This window comes from Chaetodon trifascialis, chromosome 16, assembly GCF_039877785.1.
Source record: "Chaetodon trifascialis isolate fChaTrf1 chromosome 16, fChaTrf1.hap1, whole genome shotgun sequence".
Classification (NCBI taxonomy): Eukaryota; Metazoa; Chordata; class Actinopteri; order Chaetodontiformes; family Chaetodontidae; genus Chaetodon; species Chaetodon trifascialis.
This window is the reverse complement of record NC_092071.1, coordinates 17,532,032-17,553,995: the sequence shown is the minus strand read 5'-3', so window position 1 is coordinate 17,553,995 and position 21,964 is coordinate 17,532,032. Positions and strand designations below refer to the sequence as shown.

At 41.2% G+C, this 21,964-nt stretch overlaps 1 protein-coding gene across 1 annotated transcript in view; it reads left to right on the top strand.

Annotated features, from left to right (window-relative positions):
* The window catches only part of pcdh1a (protocadherin 1a), an 88,255-nt gene extending 66,499 nt beyond the window's left edge, over window positions 1–21,756 (top strand). Inside the window, exons 4-5 of the mRNA XM_070983312.1 lie at window positions 856–1,075; window positions 17,795–21,756. Coding sequence (XP_070839413.1) covers window positions 856–1,075; window positions 17,795–18,165 — 591 coding nt within the window. The 3' untranslated portion in view covers window positions 18,166–21,756. The remainder of the gene's footprint in view (window positions 1–855; window positions 1,076–17,794) is intronic.
* The last annotated feature ends 208 nt before the right edge of the window (window positions 21,757–21,964 follow it).

Sequence of the window (21,964 nt, the reverse complement as noted above, 5' to 3'; positions counted from 1 at the left end):
ACCCTGCAGCCGTCTGGCAAGCAATACAGGAGTATCTGCTGCCGTATCACTAGACCACAGAGCAGTTTCTGTCCTCAGGCTGTGAGACTCCTCAATTCATCCGCTGCACTCCACCATAAAAAAAAGTGTTTTATTTTTATGACTTATTATTTATTCATCCATTTATATAATTTTTGTTTTATGAGTAGCATGAAGGGACTACGAGTAGCATTTCATTATATAACCTGGTGTTGTAAAATGATAAATAAATGAACTTTGTACCTGCTATCTCAGATGAGATGTACAGAGTTTTACATCACATACATTAACAGCATGGTGGGATTGTGTCCATAAAAAATGTGATACTGTAGACACATTAATCAAAACACGTACAGTGCATTCTCTTATTCAATATGCACTGCATACAAATAGGTTTTAATCATTACACATACAGGACTGTTTCATACAACACACTTAAACACATGCCCCATATTTAGATATTTAAATGTTGTGGCATTGTATGGGATATTTTAATAGTGTATGTATTTCTGGTCTCAATTTATTCAATTTATTCAAGTCCATAACCTCACTCTGTTCATATATTTCTACCTTATACAATCTTCAGAATAATGATAGTGCAAAAGACTATTTAATATTTAAGAGTGTTTAATATTTAATCCTATTTTCTGACTCTTGAAGAGTGAACTTTATAAGGCCGGCAAAATTCAGACAGCAGTCTTAAATGGTAGTGTTTTGAACCGTAACTGTTGCTGTACAACCTGCTGGGTGTCTTCATGGCACAAACACAGAAAAAGTGAGGTGTAGTTCCAAACTGCTTTCCTTGTGTTGAAGATGTCGTCTCTCTCTGTTTTTTAGCATCCCCATCGGCGAGTGACCTTCTCCACCGCCAACCCAGTGCAGGACCTGCAGGATGCCTCTCAGCACAGCTACTATGACAGCGGCTTGGAGGAATCAGAGACTCCCAGCAGCAAGTCATCGTCTGGTCCCCGCATCGGACCCCTGACCCTGCCTGAGGACCACTATGAGAGAACCACTCCAGATGGCAGCATTGGAGAGACCGAGCACCCTGAAAATGGTACGATGACAATCCCTTCTGATCTGCGGTGTTCTTTATGAATATGTATTGAAATGTAAATGACTCTAATAGGCTCTGTGTGTGTGTGTGGTGTTGTTGCCGATAGAGATATTTGTGGGAGATTTGTTTGTGCTCTGTGGGCCATTTTAGAGTGGAAATGTTGTGGCACCCATGACGTTGACTTGCTGTGTTTGTCGATGACTGTGTGAGATGTTATTGGTTTTTAAGCAGATCTGTACTCGTGCATGTGTCTGTGTGTGTGGCATCAGGGCTGGAGTTAGCAGTGTCTCCATCCTCCTCATCAGCAGGTCGTCTGTCAGACATCCTTAATGACCCTCTCTTACAAGTGTGCTAATTAAAAAGCCCAACTAATGGAGCATTTGCCCTCTAAATAAATCTGAACCGAGGCATCTGTGCAGGCATCACTGTGTTTACTCAAAGCATTTCCTTGCTGCTTGCTGGACCCAAGTACCATTGCAGCTTAGGTGTGCAGGAGCCTTAATTTCTAGGAATAGTAATCAATCCACAGGCTGAACACTGATGGTCTCAGCGTAGGTCCATATTAAAAAGAAAAAAAAAAGAAAAGACATAGCCAAAGCTGTGACTGCAAGTGAACTGTGTATCATGATAACAATTTTGCTGCCTTAAGCTGCCAAGCATAATCCATTACCTGTCTTATAAGACACTATGACAAGTGATTCACATGGTGGATTTCCATGTCATTTTAGCATTTTGCATTGCATTGCTCTCTAGATCAGTCACTTTCACTGCTCGCCTAGAACGTCTCGCCCTTTCTCCTCATATTTGTATATTATTACCTCATTGTATTAATGCATGGTTGTATCTCCGAAACGTGTGTGGTTCTGCCTTTCTTGCATGGGGTATAGATTTTTAAGGGTAAGTGTACAAAATGGGGCACATGTCAGCAAAGACTTGATAAAGCTGCAGATCAGCTTTGACAGTTACTTTGTCACAGTGTCAGTGAAAAAGACATAGATGTACTGTTTATCAATGGGACTGTACATCCCGGGTGCGGAGAGATTTCTGGCATTTTTAAGTGAAGGTGGGGGGGGAACTATTTCAGTCTCAAGCACTCCCTTTTGCAGAACGTTGCAGGATCAAAGGCTAAAATGTGTCACCGTCACGCCAAAACAGCATATGACAAACTTCTATTATTAGTATAGTATCTTAGCGTTGTGATGCATTGCCTCTTTACAAGACAGATGTGTTGGATCTCATTAGCTAGCTTACTCATCTCCGTTGCAAATGTGTATTGTTTATTTTTGTTTGTGTCAATTAGTGACACTGTAACTCAGGATAGGAGGGGGTGGTGGGTGTGGCGGAGAGGATACTTCCTGCCAATATTGCGGCTCCCTGTGGACCTATAGAGGTCAGAGATTGCTTAATATCCCATTTAATAGATAGATTCAGTCACTTCGTATGCAGGTGAGCTGTTTATAGCCCAGGAGCCAACAGTTGACTATTTCCATTTGCACTCCGCACTTAGGTTGTATAATATATGCATTTTCTTTTTCTTTTTCTGTTTGTGTGGCTCTTTATTGTGTTTTTCCCATCTCCAGAAAACAGGGTTTGTCAGACAGGGTGCTCTTTGTTGTCAGCAGCAGGAGAGCAAGATTGTGAGTGGAGATGGAGCAGTTAAAGAATGAAAAGATGGCACAAGATGGGGGAGATGTTAGATTGTGACAGGGAGCGGGGACTAAGAGTCTCTGACAAGGAAGCAAAGCCCATAGGATGAGTACATAGGACAGGGAGATGCGAAGATGAACTGCTAACCAAGGATAGACCTAATTAAAATGTGATTCCCTCTTCAGGGAGATAACAAAGAGCCCACATAAAATGAAGGATTAGACAGAAAAATCAAACGAGACAGAGCTCCCCAGCTCCACCTGAATAGTGACGTGAAGTCTTTTTTTAAGCATTTGAGTGACAGAGTGACAGGTTGTACTGGTGCGGAGCTTTATTCATTGCAGTAGAGATGACTGACAGGCAAAAAATTGGGAGGTGAGCATGATGTGTCACTCCATTTAAGTTGGATAAAACACAATATATGAACCCCAGACTGTCAGCCTTTGCATCACTGGGCCCTGGAAATATCGACATGGATGTGTGTTTTGTAATACAAGTTGAACTTTGACAGTGGCAAATCTACATTTTGACAAAGTGTCAGTAGTCTGCAGTGGAGAGGGATGTAGTACATGCTCCATTTTACATTCATTTGTGGCTGTTTGTTGAAATTATGGTATCAGTCAGGATTTGATTGCTTTGAGGTCAGCTTCTAGAGCTGGTGCTTGATGGGCATTCCAGTGAGAATGCATCCCGGTCCACGTGACTATTCAAAACATGCTACTGTTTAGGATATTAAAGCCAGAGATTAGCTATTAGCAAAGAATATATTCTTAGTTATTAATTTACCAGTATTACTATCAGTTGGTGAATTTTGTGCTGCGTATTCTTCTGAGGATTCTTTCAGACTGGAGTAATATGACCTTGTTTTATTGGGCAGAATGGCAGAGAGGGAAGAGTATGTGGTCTGTAACAGTCTCTCTGGTTCACTGAAGCAGACATCAACATATTCCCTCATGGTGCTTGGCTTTGGAATTAAGAGTAGATTCAAACTACAGTAATAAAATTTCTGATATATGTCATGTATGCTGCCTGATCTGCAGCAATTAATTTCTGGAGTTCTTTTTTTGGATGCCTGAGCAAGCTGCTCCCTCCTTCCACTTGTCTTCAGGCTGTGTTAGAGTGCACTCCATTTCAGTTTCCCCATGTGTATTTTCCTCTCTTATGTTCACGCGAGTATTGTGCACATTGCTCAACTGTTGGTTAATCTCATCAGAGATGTTTATCCATTGGATGCTTGTGCATGTATTCATGCATGTGTGTGTGTGTGTGTGTGTGTGTGTGTGTGTGTGTGTGTGTGTGTGTGTGTGTGTGTGTGTGTGTGTGTGCGTGCGTGCGTGCGTGTGCACCTGTATGCACACATGCATGTATTTGTTTGCATTGGAGGGTTTTGTATCACACCCCAAATCTCGAAATCATTTTGATTACAGTGCTATTTTACTTTAATAGACTCTCATCATAATCACTGAGCTCTTTAATTCTCTTTAAATTGATTGCTTCAGACAGCATGAAAACTGCTTATCTTGTACGTCTGGTTACTGTCAAGATGCATGATTTTGTCCTGCACAGTGAAATCAGAGGAAGATCAAGGCCTGGTCAGCGCCAATCTGTCCATCGTCCATATCTCAGACACTGCTGACCAGATTTTGACTGGTGGTCCTATCAAAGCAATTTACAGTATTATTATAAAGACATCAGTAACACAACACAACATCAGTCACCTCTAATTATCTTCAATCCCAGAGTTGATTTTGATTTGGTCTCAATTCATTCCATCACTTACATTTCCTAACAAAGAAAACTACATCTACTTCAACCCAATCCATCAAGTGTGTATTAAGACCCAGCACACACCTGGAGCCACAAAACATAAAATGTTTAACTTTCTTTTGCCTATGAAGCCTGGGCATGACTCATCTAGGACCTGTGATAGCCCTCTTTCCACCTCTTGGGACACAACTTTGACTGGCAATCCTGTCATGTCCAGTCCAACCTAGGCAATAATCAGTCTTCCCCGGATCAGTGGTTAGGCATCTTGGCTACGATATGAGGGCTAGCACCGATAGGACACAGGTGGATTGAAGACAGTTACCAGTGTGCACACACAGAGACGCAGACACAGACACACACAAACTCAATTGACCACAGATGGAGGAATTTTGATGTGGCCGGTTGCCCAGCGTGAGGTCTCCCTGTGTCTTCCTCTGTGCGGACTCACTGCCATATGGGCTATTGAGAAGGGTGAGATAAAATGGAATAAATGGCATTTGCATGATAATGAGGTTCTTTAGTAATGCTGTCTGATTTTCCTGCCTTAGATCTCTCAGATGATGCATGTAGTGTTGTATATTTGTTCTTTTTGAACTCCTGTCAGGGATTTTCCTCTGCTTTCAGTGCTTGCCATATCAGTATCATACAGGGTACCACCGCTTTAGCCGTTGCTTCTTCAGTATCCTGAATTCCCCGTGAATATGCGGTTTGTGTGTCTAAAGCATAAGGAAAGATGTGGAGGAAGACACGGGGCAGACAGAGAGGCACAATGTCAGACTAATGTGGCTCGTTTGTCCTATGAGTGCCAGTTTGGTCCCCTGCCCGGTTGCCAGTATAGTGTGGTGATGCAGTGGTGTGGGTTTCCTCCAACAGATGTCATTGTGCCTTGTCAGAGTCCCTGCTTGTTAGTACTATTGACTGGAGTGACACCACACCAGGCTGTACCAGCGCAGTAGCCTATGCCACTGCTGGAACTGCCACCACCCGAAAAGGGACAGGTCATGGGCCTGGCAGTTTTGTGGAAGCTTCTGTGGAAAAAGAGTCCTTACAAGTGGTCCCCTGAGGCAAGTTGTCATGAGTAATATGCTTATAATCCCGAGCTCATTCTAGCACACACATTATTCTCTGCTCACATCAGCCGCTGCTGTTTGTTGCCCCCCAATTGTTTGTCATTTTATTTCGGAGCAAATAGGTCACTGGAAGAGCCTAACTGGAGCAGAATTAAACTCTCTAACCTGGATTAGGCTTTGACACCATGGACAATGGTTAACTATAGCCCTTTTACAAATGTCTTTATGGGACAATGCATCTGAATCCAAAATGGAACTGATGATGTGTCAACACGTCACAGTATTGAATGTGTCTAGATTTCCCTTCGCCCAATTTGAATCTGAAAATGTGCTTTCGCTCATGTGGTTGCTAACAATGAGACATACACACTCATCCCAAACTTTGGCTGCACACATTATAGTGTTTGTCAAATGATTGCAGACAGGCCAGGCCTTTGAAAAGGGCCATGTGAGAGAAAGGACATGTATCACAGCTCAGACCATTAACTGTAGCCAAGTAAGGAGTTGGCTTGTTTTCTTTTAGTGAACTGACATATTATTGTGTGGCAGAGATTGCCACCACATGTGAAATCTAGATGGAACCAGAATAGAAATCCCATTATCCCAATAAATCGCCGCTTGCATTCAGTTTCATACTATGTTCTTTTACACATGAAAGTGATTTCTCTGTAGTTTCATCATTGTGTCCATCTGACTGGAAGACTATGGCAACATCGGTGATAATAGCATGTTTTTGTCAGAGCTTGAAACTTATTTGGGCTGTCTTTGTGACAGTTTGAATATGTGATTGACTCATTTGATTTTTTTTGTAATCAGTCTTTGTATTTTGGTGTTGTTTTGCATGTCAGGGTTAAAAAAAAATGCTGAGAAAATGTATGAAAACGTCAAAATAATGACAAAGAGGGGAAAAAAACCCTAAGTGATTTCGTAAAAGATTTCTGGGACATTTTCTCGGGACAGATTCTTCTCCATTTTAATTGAGATCTACACAAGCTTCTCGGCTCTTATCTACGTGTGTATGACATGGATGAAAACCCAGATGAGTGTTTTGAATTATGTGCAAAAAGAAAAGTACACACACGAGCACACATTAGGTTCCGTAAATAGTGCTTTTAACACCATGCTGCCACAGAAAATGTCCGGTTTTAGCACTAAGCTTGTAAAATGAATGAGTGAGCCAGTATGCCTAAGCCAGTATCCCTAAGCTTTAGATGTTCTCATGTATTGCTCCAACAAAAGTGGATGGCTCTCTGTACTTAGGCAAAAATTGGATAGCATGCAGCCTGCTCTTGCCACGCCAGTGAATCTGGGCAACAGCATGCTGAAGCAGCAGGTTTGGAGGTGGTAATGTGTGTGTGTAAACGCAGCCTTGAAAGTACAAGTTTATAAAGACACATGGAGAAAAATTTAAATTAGCCTTGTGTAGCTTGTGGCTGTAAGAGACGCTCCTTTTAGCTGAGAGTCCACTGGCAGGTCCCTGGGACCCTGAGTTAAAACTTTAAGGATAATTATGGAGGCAGAAATAGAAAGTGGTGGTAGAGCTCTGTTGCTCTCAGTGGGTCTTACCCAGCCTCACCCCAGATGTGATTCGTAGAGCAGGTAGAGCGCTGTGCATCAGGGAGGGGATGCTGGCTAGGGGCCAGATCCACTTCAACCTCAGCTGGTCGAGCAGCTCAAGCCGGCATCAAGAGAAAGGCCCCAGGGGTCTTCTCTCCATCATAGTGTGATGGGGACCGAGGGCCACTGAACCTCCCTCTAACTAGTGTTCTGCCCTTCAATGATGGATGGCACTTAAGGGACTGGAATTGTACTGTATGGGTCTGACATGCATTTCCTTATTTCCAGTATGTTACCAAGGAATGGAACCGCTCTTGCTTTAAGGCTGTCTTACAGTCAGCTGAAGATATCTGAGAACTCGCTGCAGTTCAAGGACCTTACAAACTCAGTGAGGACTGTGAAACAGAAAATGGTCTCACTACAGTAAATGGAAAGCAGCAGGACGTTTTTTTTTTTTTTTTTTTTTTTCTTTCAACAAATGAAATATCCTCCTGGTGAATGGATCAATTCTTAATTTGCAGTTTTGTGTTAACATGGTATATCATGCAGTCAATATTCTACATGCCTTAAGGTAAATAGAAATGACTCGAATTAGTATTGCTTAACGTCATGGCCAAGCATGTTGCAGCGTTATGCATTTGAGGTGACATAACTAACATTTTGCTGCCACATTATGCAAACTCATCAGAATATTTTTACAGGTTTCGACAGGGTTTTTGATCCCATCTCAGTGACTACTTCACTAGTTATAAAAATTGTGGCTTTTGAAAGCACACTTATAAACTCACTTTCTGGCTCAACATATCCCGACAGAGCCCTTGTTCTCAAGCCAAAAGCAGAGTAATTCTGACAGAATTTTGCATGATGGTGTAGCTTCTTTCCACCATGCATTTCTGCTGGATCTCTGCTCTAATTAGAGAGCGTACTTGACTTCATTGTAAAATTGTGACAGATTTTTGCTCCTTCCAAACTACAGAGCTGTAACAGAGACACGTAGATTTTCATGCAGTTCCTTGGTCGCCGCCAAAGGTCTATTTTACTTAAAGCAATTATGCGTTTTTTTCCTTCTTGCCCTTTGGGTAACTCCCTCTCAGATGGTCATGTTGTAAGGCCCCAACACTTGTCACTCATCTTGATGAGCTGTCTATTTTCTAACAGTATCTAGCCTGGAGATGAGGTACCCATCAAACACGCAGCCGCCACAGGCACTGAAAAACAGATGGCAAGTGCAGCCACAATAAAAAAAAACGACAGCAATGTTTACTCTTGTTGTGCATTTGCTGTATTTTTTTTTGTTGTTACTGCTTTCCCACTTTATTGTTATAATTGCTGTGGCTCCCATACACTCCAGCCTGGCTCACCACAAGCCACATTCGCATGACACAAAAGCATAGTGAATATGCTTAGTGTTGTTTAATAATGCCATGCCATGCTAACCCAGGGTCACAGACAGATGCAGACTACTGCACTGTGTACATGACCCAATTTACCAATCAGCTGATTAAATTTTAATTCTAGTATCTCACAAAGTAGTGGATGTCCTGACCATATATGTCATTTGAATGTGATAAAACATTTATGCTGCCTTTTTAATGCCCCTTTAATACATAAGTGCAGGTATGGTCTTCTTTCAATTACCCGAAATACTTGGCCTCCCAGATGCAAGTGTTCCTGTCTCTCCATCACATGCTTACTCCCATATCTGAGCAAATATTAGGTCAACTGTGTTAGATTTCTGTTGGAGGGTTTCAATAACATCGGTGATATGAATGTTGACCCTTCTTCATCATGCTAAAGCTTATACAAGACAAACACAAGCAGCCGAATGCAGTGGATCAGTAAGAAACAACAGGGGAGGGTGGAACCATGCTGGTCTCAGAAGCCAATATGATGACCCCCTGCTGCCTGCTGCGTTTTGCGTTTCTCTTTAAGTCCATATTTAAAGACTTAAATTTGCAGTTTCCCTTAATAATTACATATTCAATCATATTCTTGATTCCATGTGATATTTTTTCCCTTTCCTTTAATCAAAGCCTTGTCAGAAAAGCTATCGTCTAGCAGAGGGTATAGACGGGTGGAGCAGCATTGGGAAATTGCTGCTGTTGCCTCTCTGCTACACAAAAGGCAATTTTCATATTTCATCATGTCATAAATTTGAATTGTCCTGCTCCAAACGCATAGCTGTATTGTTCAGAGCATTGTGGGAACAGAGCTTTCCATCTGACTGCGTTACTATGCTGACTTTCCCAGAGAATTGTCAGTCATGCAGTAACTCTCTATCTACAGTAAATGGTCAAATAAAGCTTTGCCTCTCCGGGGTCGTTATTTAGCCACTACGTGGACTGCTTACATGATTCTAAAGATCGGATTTTGTGAGATTATGCTGATGTTTGTCCATACTTTCGAACGATGTACCTACTGTGACTTTATTATTCAAATCTGTGTATTAACATTTATCACATTTATCTCTTTATATCACTCATGCTGATATATGCATTTCGCCTGGAATATGTCCAGAGTACATAGCACTCTGATAGCAGCCTGAGCCTGATCATTTGGTTCCTACTTTGAAGATATGATGTATGATCAAATGATAAGAGTGGTCCTGGAGCAGCCGCAGCCAGAGGCAGGGCAATGCAGTCCACAAGACATGGAAAAATGTCGATAGTATGTCACTACACAGTCTAAAACTCTCTGTGTTCGCCATTTCTATTTTCTATTCAGACTCTGCAGGTGTAGGCTAATTAGCAGCTAATGTTATCTCTCCCAAGTTAAGATGCCTCACACTGCAGAACGTGGAGATCAAAGGCAGAATTAGGAGATAACATCTTGATCGAAAAGGGAGGAAAAACAACAAATGGATCATGGAAGACATCCGTTTTACATGTCAATAAGATCGATGAGTGAAAGATAGTGAGCATGAAAGTGGTGCATAGGACTTAACTCCAGAGGAAAATCCTTAGAGGAAAAAAAATCCTCCTTTGATAATTGGAGCTGTAGATCACATGTGAAAGAAGACTTTGATTTTTTTTGTATTGATGGCAGTTAAATTGTAAATGAGTTGTACGCACATTATTTGGCATGACCATGTTTCACCTCTCTCCTGGTCTAAGTACAAAATAAAAAGCACTTTCTGCTGAAATCAAGAGAAGGAATTCTGTAATGGGTTAAATGGAGCCTCTTAGAGATAGGTTAGCATGTGGGCGACAAACAAAGATAAAAGCACAACAGTAACATATTGCGACCTGAGTTGAAAAAGCCCATTCCTCTAAGTGTTTCTAGATAAATATGGGTTCAAGGAAATAAAAAGCTTAAATGCAACGAACATTAAGAGTAAGACTGAACTCTCCCTTTTCACTAAAATGAATCATCTTCTACCTGCTTGTATGAGGCCATGGAGCGCTGCCACTTCTGGAGAAAGGGCCATAGAGTGCAAATGTGAAAGCCTAAAGCGGGAAGAAAGCTTCAAAGGCAGGGACCAAGAAAGAGACATTCAGACATGAAGAAGAAAGAACGTTTGGGTGTGAGACAGGAATAGACAAGTGACTCTTCAAGTAAATGTCACACATTAATCAGAGAAGGGTTTGGTGATAAAACGGTCTGTCTAATTATCACGACAATATTTCCCATTAAATCAGTCATGAACTTCACAAAAAGGTATTTTTGGTGTTGATTTTTCTCAGTGCCATCTTCATTTCCAACTTTACTGCTGTCACCAATTATTAGCCAAATAAAGTCCTACATGTTTTCTTTTATTAGCTAATCTGCACCACAAACAGACCTCTGCTGCTTGTTGGCATGCACATGCAATCACAGCAGAGCAAAGCAAAGCAGGGTCAATTCGGCTAGAAATGTATTCTTAACATTTTGCACTTTGTCTTCTTCTCCTTCCTAGACTTGTGCAGAATTAGTAACAGAGTTGCAAAAAAAAAAAAAAAAAGTGAAAAAAAAAAAATTATCAGCCTATTGAGCGTCCAGTCACAACCCTACACCACAGGGATTTAGTCTACATTTCTTTGAGCTTTTCTAATTAAATTACTCAGAAAACTGAATGGGAAATGCAAGGTTTCCTATTTCAAGAGTGAGAGAATCAGAGAGTAGAAGAAGCAGAGTGAGTCTAAATGTAATAATGCCAGGAGGTTATCACATAGCTAGCATGAATATATGATTTTTTTTTAACCCTTTATAAAATCATTTTCCCCATAAAAACCTGTGGCAGCTAAAATGTCCTTGCAATCAATTTTACATGTTGTTATCGTGTAACTTTGCAAATTACTATGATGTTTTCATACCCAATGCCAAACGGTTAATATTGTCCACATATATTATGCTCAATTGTATTTACACATACTGAACACATGTATAATAAAGTGGCTCTTTGTACTAAAGCTGTATTTTAATCATAATCAGCATCCCCGTGTTTCATATTACACCCTACATCAACTGTGGCGCAGCCCACACTAAAGATTTAAATGAACAGCATTAATATAATACCTGCATTGGCCTAAAGAACAAATGCAAATTTCTAAATTTAGGCACTGATGTCTAACTAATGCTTTTCAGACTCAACATGCACATTCTTCTGTGAGTCCCTGAAGCCCTCTCTGCATGAATATGAGATTGGATCCAGCATATAGAGTAATGCTGTTTATTATCCAAGCTGACTGCTCTAATAAAAGATTTAGTCAAAAAGATGCAGGCATCTTTTCTTCTTGAGTTAACTCGAGTAAAAGTGGGTCTATGGTCAAGACATACTGTACTGTGTGTTGTGTAATATATTCAATTGATAGGTAGATAATTAGATTTAGAGACCTATTTTGCATTTTTTTGGCTTTCCCTTGCAGTCCCAGTTATTGACTGCAAAACCAAAACTGGTCTTGTTTGAACAAATTCAATTGAGGAATAGTCTTGAAACCGGTAACTGGACTTATATGATAATCATAAACCTGAATCTCTTATGTTCATAATAAATAATTTGCTTTATTTTTTCCCATTGGCAGCCACTGCAGATCAATATTCTGTTGTCAAGGTTCAGAATGCAATTTCCAGTCAGTAATTGGCCAGCAAGCCAAACATATTGTTGTGGGCAGAGCCATGAAGCTGTTCTCCACACAAGCATTTCACAAACATTTCTGTGCACCAGCAGAGAAACGATTATATTACTTACAAAAGCAACTATATCATCATTTAGAGCTGTTTCCTCCCAGTCCTCTACCAATGTTTTGAATCTATTTTATCTGAAGATGCCTTGTGTGTGTCACAGTCTGACAAAGCCTTAGTACTGGTTGACATTTCACATCGCATATCAACTTCTCAATTGGAGGAGCTGGTGCATAGCGTGATCTGTCAGCAGGTGCTAAGGCTTTGTCAAATGCAGTGATACAAAAGGCAGTCTTCAAATAAAGGAACTCTAAGACAAAATGGTGGATGGCGAGAGAACTGACAGGAGGTGTACCATCACCCACTGAACCATCTACAGCTGCTTTTTCTGACGTGCCTCTGGCCGACATGTCCACTCATCAGCCTTTGTCAGGAAGAGGCTCGCCTGCTCAGGAAGCCGAGAATTCAGACCTTACTGAATGCGTGAAGGAGACTTTGACGCCTGTGCCTCAATACCAGCTCGTATCATTGCGTCACCTTCTTGTACACAGGTTGACCGAGAATTGATTGTGTTTCCACCAAAAGGTTCAACCATTTGTGCTTAGAGACCAGAGATGGAATTATCTGCGGGACTGTGTAGAATGATGCATTCACGTGTTGTCACGTTTTGTCCCCTTTTCCAACAAGGCTCCCTAAGAAGGCAGGTGATGCTGTGTATGTGAGGGCTTTAGCATGAATGCAGTGATCTACAGTGTAGCACCACAGTGTTGTGACTAAATGGTTAACTGCGGCTTCATCTCTCATGGCATTTTCTGTATAGGCAAGGTGGTAAAGCCTTCAAGCCCGCGCATTCTAATTTTGCTGGTGAGATGTGAAAGTACAAGTCGAAGGTTACAAACTCCACCATTGTTCTTTTGTATTCCATTACAGTGAGGAAGGTACATGTGCGTGTCAACACTATGTTTGTGTGCTTGTAGCAAGTTTTCCTCTCTTAAAAATGCTCCCCTCTGGAGAAAAAAAAAGACTGTTTTTGGTAGCTTCTGCTTACTGTGAGAAGCTGTTCCGAGCACATGAATAACAAGACTTGACATGTCATAGCTAAAGAAATACAAAACCCCGGTTTCTTGTTTTTCTTCACGGAGTATGACAACCATAGAATACATTCACACCCAGTTATTATACTGATAGCCAGCGTCAGACACTAATATCTGCTCACACTGGAAATATTTCTTCTTTTTCCTTTTGTTTCTTGGAACTTTTTAGTCATTTACCACATAAACTGTTAGCAGGGACCACAAATATACCATTAATATCACTCACACACTCCCAAACGATAGTAGCTGTTTTTCCCCGCCATCCCTCCATGAGCAGTGGGTCTCTCATATTTGTCCGCCATCGATCATAGCGGTGTGGCGCACACGCTGGAAAGCAGCCTGTGGGGAGAGGCAGCATTTGCAATCAAACAGAGAGGAGCAGTGTGAAATCTCAGGAAGAGGCAGCTTCCCCCATGCCCGTGGGCAGGGGATCAGACGATGAGGAAGCCTGCCTCAGACACTCAACACCTCCCACTGGCACCCTGATGCAAGCAGCATGCAAACCCACCCCTCACATGTATCTGTCAGCCGGGGGGTTAAGCTCTGTGTGTACCCCCACTCTGTAACTGCACTGTGGAGTGCATGTTATGCTGCTGCAGTGGAGGTGCTTTTAGAGGCTTTGCTAAGGTTCACTGTGAGGTGTTGATGTGGTGCTGAAGGTGGTAGAAGGTGGAAATTACTGTTTTTATTTTTTCCTTTTTTCATGATATTGCTTTAAGCAAGCAGATGGGACTGCCCCAGTATAAAAGGAGAAGGCTACAGGTGCAATCTATCTCCATGTGTGGAGGAGAAGAATTCTCTTTTGCACAGAAGAGCAAGAAATGTCATCGCTCCTCAAAACCAAATCACAAGCTCTCTAAATCCAGTCAGCCTGTTCCAGCCACTGGCATAATAGTGCTGTGGTTTGCCCATCTGTTCTCCATTGTCCACCTTGGCTCTCCATCCATGACATACAAGACTATAAAGTCTAAAGGGTTTGTTACAGACTGTGAGCAGATTTATTTCAGGTATAGGTAGAGGAGAAAACAGGCTTGAGTGGGTGAGAAAATACCAATTTTCCCACCGTGCCTTTGGCTGCTCCTTCACCCCATGGTTGACTCATTTGCTTCATCCTGGCCACCAAATATTCAAACAATGATCGTTCCAGCCAAGTGTGGGAGTGTGTTTTGATGTGCGGAGCAGACGGTATTCTGCCACACTGTAAGTGGGTACTACAGCTACAGATGGCTAATAGCCACAGCAAAAGGCAGACAGGAGAAGTATAATTATCAGTATTGATTTTTATAGAGATAGATTTGAGTGTGACAGGCAGGTCAGTGCACGCAAATGTAACATTGTGTGCTTTCAGAAATGATACTGAAAACATGCTGTCAAAGCCCGATAAGTCCTTTATTATTGTTACATGTTGAAAAATTTTTGTGAGCAGGCATGTGTGAATGGAAATAATCTGCAGTATAGAACGCTAATGGAAGCATCTAGTAACAGTTCATCCAAATCGACAGGCTGCAGTTGAATATAGACCTGTCATGTTATTAAACTGTCTGTTAAGACCTGACAATATGTCAAAGCTACTTTTTAAATAAAACCATATAAAATTTAGATGAAACACCAACAGACAGGGTAATGGTCTACTAAAATAGCTGGCATTAGAGCATCTATGTTCTCTCTTGATGACGTGTGATATGTGCTTTGGCACTGTTGGAAGAAAATGGCAGACTTTGGCAAGCGAGACGATGTATTTAGCTGTCATTGCTGATTTTATGGCCGCTGATGATGATGAGTACGGTTCAGAATGTGCTTTAATTCCTGTCACTGGTGCATGGTATCGTTTTACATTACATGTTTTCTTTTAGTTGGCATTCCATTACATAAGTCCAAATGATGTTTTCTCAAAACACGGTCGACCTAAAGTCAATTACCGAACTGACAGTCAGTGAGGATGTGGCAATCATTGTTAACCTTTATGTCTTTTATCCCTTCTTTTGTGAAACTGAATGAGTCCAACAAGACATGATGCCTTAAATGAGCAAATATGGACCGTTTCTGCATTTTTGTCTGGCCAACTGTGAGTTCTCTGTGCATGTATTCACACCAAGCTCTCTCATATGCACACATGCAAAGGCAATTTCTAATTCCTAAAGATAGAAACATGCCCAATCGTGGCAAGTGTTTTAGAAAACCTGTGTAAATGTACCTTTTCCCCCTGTACACTGATTTTCAGATGTGCAGCTACGCTGAATTTTATAGGAAGCCGCTTGGTGTGGCATAAACCTCCTGGAAGCTGTGGAGAGGTTTTAATCAAGTGTGAAATCCTTTTGGAGTGGATGCCTACACGACTGTGCAACCCTCTCCCCAACTCTCTTCCTATGAACATCTTTTGTAGCAAGAGTCCATTTCACTGCAGTGATGCATACAGACAACGCTCTTAGCAGAGCTGAGAAAATGAAACTCCAATCATCATGCATGAGGCAGTGTGCTCACGCGCACACACACACACACACACACACACACACACGCACACGCACATGCACACACGCCCGCTCTTGCCTGGGTTGCCTGTCTTTTCTTAGAGCTCCAAATTCAGTTTCTTCTTTCTTAATCAGGCATAAAAGTGTCGTTCATTCATTTGAAAAGAATCACTGACATTGGCCTAGTAAACAGAGAGAATTTGCCACTTAAGCATAATGATATAATTAAGCATGAATACGGCAGAACATTGCTCAATTGTAAAGTAAATGTATTAAATAGCATAAACATCTAGCAATTTGGGATTATTGGAACAATGAGATTAACAGCAACAATAGATCAAGCTATGCATTCTTTTCTAAACAATGGGACAATTGTATATGGATTACCCATGAGAAATGGATATTTTAGACGTAAATAAGTAAAATGAGAACAAGTACCTTCCACTAATTTTAATGAACAGTTTAAAATCTTACATCATGCCTGGCCATCATACAAGCTGTCTCACTTTGGCTTTTGATTGATTGAAGCCTTGGTGGGCCAGATGCAGTTTTTCCAGCCTCAGTGGTCTGACATTTTGTGGGATAATTATCTTGCCACTGGTCATGAGTACAATACTGATGGTACGTCTCATAGGCTTACTGTCAAGCTGGCATTTTCTCTATTAGCTGTGAACTCTCGCTACAGCCTCTAATACGTCAGCTCTTGTGGTTGCATCATTCGCATGCAGCAACATCTTTGTACAGCTTGTGTGTGCAGCTCTGAGCTCTCCGCTCTCTCTCCGAATACATTCCCTCTCTTTCACACACTGTCCTGCAGCCAGAGAACAAGACAGTGCATCGGTGATGGACGCGTTCTTTCATGGCGTGGACAGCATTGAGGCATTACAGTAATGCGTTTATCGCAGCAATCAAAAGTTACATGTGGGTGACACCACAGACTTGCAGATCTTAGTTTTCTGCTCCTCTCTTCACAGTCATTGATTTGGCTGTCCAAGTCTGAGTCTGAAAGGATAACAAAGATAAATTGAGTGGTATTTCCATTAAACCTGGGCTGTATGTTTAGCTTGTCAACAGGTGGGCTGCTTAACAAGTACTCTGGGTGCCAGCTGCACAGTTCTGGTAAACAAATACGCGCGTTCTTGAGTGCACTTTTACTTTCAGAAAGCGTGTGGCACTCTTGAGTGATGGCTGAAGCAAACTTATTTTGGAGCATTCACAGCGTGTATGTTAAAATGAGGTCAGTGGGTCATGGGCCCATTTATTTAATTAGGAACAGTTGAATAGAAAATGGATGATAATCAAGGGCAGGGAACTCATTTCAGCACTGTCAATCAATAGTTTGTTCAACAATGCTTTTGCCCAAAGGGAACCAGATTCCCTCTGTATCCAAAAACTGCATGTAGACAGTGTGTGTTTGTAGTATTTTGTCCATTCTTGCCATCTTTCTTTATGTTGACACCTGCTTGGGCCAACATTCAAAATGTATAAATCACATCAATCAGATCAAATCTATACATTGCAGTTTAATGTTTTTGCATTGCAGCCATGTATTACAAACATTACATACAAGACAAACTGCCATTGGATATTTCTAAATGACATAGACACAGCACGCCATCTCCTGAATGTATCCCACCAGCAAGTGGACTACACACACAGTAGTGCTCATTACACAGTGCATAGCAACAGCTACATAGCAACTGCTGCTGACTGCTTAGCAACAGCTGCAAAGACATCAAGGAGGGGGGTGGGTTTCATGGGGTGTTTCAGATGACACCATTTCTGTTCACAAATGCCTTTTACGACTTTTTTTATATATATATATATATATATATATATATATATATATATATATATATATATATATATATATATATATATATATATATATATATATATATATATATATATATATATATATATATATATTTTTTTTTTTTTTTTTTTTTTACATTTTAATGTTGTACAGATGCTTATCACTATTTGATGGTGCTGGTTTCTCTCTCCTGCCCACAGATATCCGCTCCCTCCCGGATGTGGCAATGACCGGAAACTGTACAACCGAGTGCAGCGAATTGGGCCACTCAGACGCCTGCTGGATGCCCGGGCATCCCTCCCCTGTACGCAAGACCAGGAACCCCCCGAAACTCTCCACCTTCGTGCCTTACCAGGAGAGAGGGAGCCTGGGACGCCTGGCAAATGGCAGCGCCAGGCTGGGTGGCGAGGAGCACCGGTCGCGCCTTCCGCCCTCCCGCAGTGCCTATTCCAACAGTGGTCACGACGCCAGTCAGGACTGCCCCTTAGAGGAGATGCCCCTGAGCGTGGCCTCTGAGTTCCCACCCACCTCCCCTTCTGCCCACACTCCAAAAAGAGAAATTTACCTGTGAGGAATTATCATCATCCGATTGGCGCACAAATGAAGAAAAGATACACCCACTTCAGAAGGAGAAACAGGCTGTCCACATGCTAAAGCCAATGCCCATTTTGTAGTTAACAATAGGCTGTGACTCATTCAATCACTGGCATGAACACTTGTTTTTTGTCATCTCCTCCTTGAATTATTAATTTATTAGCATATTTATTAAGAATTCCACAAAGTTAATTGATGCACTCACTCATTTATTTATACAAAATCTTGAAGGATACAATTCAGACTGATCAAAAGGAAATACAGTTGGTTATTGCTACCTGAGTAGTAACTGATGTTGTTGTAGTTAGCCAAGTCCCATTCTGTGAAGTGATCTCTTGAATTTGAAAGTTGTGATCAGTGCTCTTGTGCCATTAATAGATATAATTTAATAGACAGCCGGTCAGGCCCTATCAGAAAGCGTAACACTTTTGACTAACAATCAAATGAAATGGTCTATCTTAATGTACAGTGCTGTAAATACATTTGAATGGTGTGTTCTACATATATTTTTGTCTGGCATAAGCTGAAAAAAAAAATTGCCTCAGAATTTTAGCATATTTAAGCTTTTCTTTGCTGCTGCTGTTTAGACTTGATTGAAATCATCTCCAGAAGTGGAGCTCGATATTGTAGTAGGCATTTATCCGCTCCACACAATCACACACACACCTTCGACCCCTAATCATAGTAGAATGGCCTTTACCTCTGCTCCCTGTAGAGCTCTGCCACTGGTGGAGAAAGCTGTGTGGCAACATTTAAACTGACATTATGTTCCACTGACTCTCAGCACTGTGACCTATCGTTCATCATGAAAACAGTTGACTTGGCCACAGTACCCCGGAGTCATAATGACCAAACGCAGAGCACTCTGCTCACTAGACACATTCTGATTGGGTTTTCACATAAAACCCGGTGACTCACCCCACTGATGAAACCAGTGTATCCATGCAAAAGGCTCTTCTCTATCGTGACAATCAGACGGGCTCTATGTGTTAACTCACAATCCTTTCCCTCCATGATCCATAAGAACTCCTGTCGATCTAATGAAAGGAGTTATTCGTGAAAGGGCACTTGAAGTGTGGAGAGCCCCTGGAGAGATGGAGTACTTATAGAAGTTAATGTCACACTGATGTAAACTACAAGAGAGCTCTGTGCTGAGAGTGTGTTCTTTGTTTTTCTCACTTGATACTGTATATACTTCTTCAGAGGTGAATTCAGTGCACAGTGCACCCACTGAAGGAATTAATGGACAATGTGGACCTTCAAGTCCAATAAACATAAGGGTTGCAAGAAATTTCAGAGGCTTATTGAAGGATTTCAAAAGAAATATTTGATTTCCTGTCAGTAATTGATGTCTGCAAATGCAGAAAATTGTTGAGCTTAGACATAAGTTTAGATAGAAGGAGTCTGGCTCGATTTACTGCAACTCCACTTAATTATGATTTTCCTTGTATTGAGGACAACATGCTTAATAAATTATTAGGCATTTTCCCTCCTCTGGCTATTGAACAGAGAATAAAAAATAGGCCATGCCTGTGGGCTTCATTTGTCTTTACAAAGATTTTACAAGTGAATCTGAAGGATAATGTCTGAAGGACACTATGTATTAGTCAGTAATTGGATGTTAATGATGACAACACTAGCCTGCCTTAGAACATCATAGAGCTGGCTGGTGCCTTTGATTTAAACATTGATTTGATTAGATTTGTAGATACCTTTCACCTCTGCAGAGTATTTCAATAGTGAGATTGTGTCTCTGAGTAAGGGTGGAAGAGCCTAGAATGGACGTTTCCTAATTAGGGTGAGTAATGAGTCCTGAGTTTGGGCATGTGTGAGCACACCCCCAGGACAAGGCACCCACCAGATAATGCAAATCCACCCGCAGAGCTACAATCAGTTAAAAGGGGTATTTTTATCAGCACTTACCTCATCATGCTGCCATTGAAAACTGCGTTTGGAATAATTAAACTGGAAACATATGGAAATTACTGGACATGGCCATGATTAAATAAGGTGGGCGATTATCCTGCCTTGAGGGGGAGAAAGCACATTATGCCGTTTTCAAAGCCATTTAGCGACTGAAATAAAATTCAAACAACAGCCATGATACACTGTGATTAAACCCCCACGGCTCCCCCAAGCACCCCTCTCAGAGCTGTGGATAGCCGCTTCACGAACTCAGAGCAGCGGGTAAGATCACTGACCTGGAATTAATGACAAGTGAGAAAGATAGCAATGAGTGATAAAACCAGCGTCACATAGCCTCAATCACAACTCTATCTATTTCAATGCTTTCACCCAATTCAGATTCACAACTGCTTCGCATCCAGATTCATCTCTGGGGTTTAATCTTAACCTGAGTACGCTCAGTGAATATGGGATGTTTCTTCAGAATTGTCTCTTTTGATCACTAATACATGAAATAAACGGGGTTACTCTGAACGGAATGACAGGAGTCTGATTTAAGTCCTCTTCAAAATAAATACAAGCCTGGGCCTATTCCTCCCCCCTTTCTTAATGAGCGGGACTCCAGCCGATAATGACCCCCTGCTACTCACCCCTGGAACAGTACATCACCAGGTTTGACCTTTCTTTTGAACTCATGCTGAATGAACTGTGTTTACTTCTTCTCAAACACCGAATGGTTCTCCTTGATCAAAGTAAGCGGACATCATGAAACACCTTAATACGCTCAAAAATATGTTGAATAATGTTTAATTTGTACTTAACATTGATTTAATGTTGATTCACTTGAGTATCTTTTGCCTCTCTGTAGTGTGTATCGTATGGTGAACATTTCTGTGGACAGATGGACAAATTACTGTACTGAAATTGGCAAGGGATTTTTTTTTCCTTACTGATCAAAGACTCTTAGCGAACTGGTTGTGTGAAAAAATAAAGAAATCTGTTGGTGGTGTAGTGTACATAGATCTCCACAACCCTGAGTCTGCTGTCAGGCAGGCAATGATTTTAGCATGAATTCCAAAGATAATTGGTAGAAACTGTTTACTCTTTTTTCTTTTCTTTTATTTTCTGAAATGTCAGTGCTGGTTCATATTCAAAAGGCCCTTTCCCAAACGAACTGAAATTAACTGAACACTTCATCTTTTTCACATCTAGAACAAAGACAATTGCCTTGAAAATATGTCTTTGCAAGAGAGAATCTAGTTGTTATCCTAATTGTTGGTATATTTATATAGGATAAAATGCTTGTGATGCCATGTTTTTGTACAGTTTTATGTACATACAAGTGAAGCTTTCTAAAAGTTCTGAGAAAAGCCGATGGCATATAAAAATTGTAACATGTTTTCTTGAGATGTGCACATCTTGCCTTGGTTGGATTGACCTTTGCTGAGTCAGTGTGAATGTGGCCGTTCTATGCCTGCACTGTAGTCATTCACCGGCTCCCACCTCCTGAGGACTTAATCAGTTTTTATGTTTATTGTGAACAGTGGATTGTCTTATCTTACCAGTTTGTTAAACTCCTGTGTTCTGCTTTGTTCTGTTTTCGCATGTTGACAAATTCTCTTGTAATACTGTAAGTCCTCATGAACTTTGTAATAAAATCACTTCAGGGAAAAAATTAATGCTGTCAGTGTTTTCTTTCTTTTCTATTATTATTCATCACTTTTGAGTGTTAAACAAGAGTTTGGCTGTTGCATTTTTATACAAGGTTCTGCAGCCTTGGAGCTACATTGTGTAAAATGTGTCTCACTCTAGGACCCAGGCTCATTAAGGAGAACTAGTATTCTTGTCATGCGGGGACCAGCACCTCATTT